The sequence below is a fragment of the Gekko japonicus genome, unplaced genomic scaffold, assembly GCF_001447785.1.
Source record: "Gekko japonicus isolate JY-2015 unplaced genomic scaffold, Gekko_japonicus_V1.1 scaffold805, whole genome shotgun sequence".
NCBI lineage: Eukaryota > Metazoa > Chordata > Lepidosauria > Squamata > Gekkonidae > Gekko > Gekko japonicus.
The window spans coordinates 684,879-685,224 of NW_015173146.1; the positions used below are offsets into that span (position 1 = coordinate 684,879).

Genomic DNA, 346 nt, shown 5'->3' on the forward strand with positions numbered 1-346 from the left:
TTCTTGAAAAAAAGAGCAGTTTCTGTCAGAGCTCTCTCAGAGCTCTCTCAGCCCCACCTTGCCTCACAGGGTGTCTGTTGTGGGGAGGGGAAGGGAAAGGAGCTTGTAAACCGCTCTGAGACTCCTTCAGGTAGTGAAGGGAGGGGTATAAATCCAATCTCTTCTTCTTCTTCTTCTTCTCCCTGTCCCCCAGGCACCGAATGTTTCCTAGCCCAGATGCAAGTGCAAAAGGGAGAACTCCTGGAGAGGCTGTCGAGCGCCAGGAGTTTCTCCACCGTGGACGACGAGGACAGCTACGCCGCGGCAAACAGAGCCGTGCGGCAGGTGAGGGGGGGGCAGAGTTGGG

At 56.1% G+C, this 346-nt stretch overlaps 1 protein-coding gene across 1 annotated transcript in view; it reads left to right on the plus strand.

Annotated features, from left to right (window-relative positions):
* The window catches only part of ZW10 (zw10 kinetochore protein), a 23,806-nt gene that overhangs the window by 17,651 nt on the left and 5,809 nt on the right, over positions 1-346 (plus strand). Inside the window, exon 13 of the mRNA XM_015422332.1 lies at positions 194-324. Within this exon, the coding sequence (XP_015277818.1) occupies positions 194-324 (131 nt within the window). The remainder of the gene's footprint in view (positions 1-193; positions 325-346) is intronic.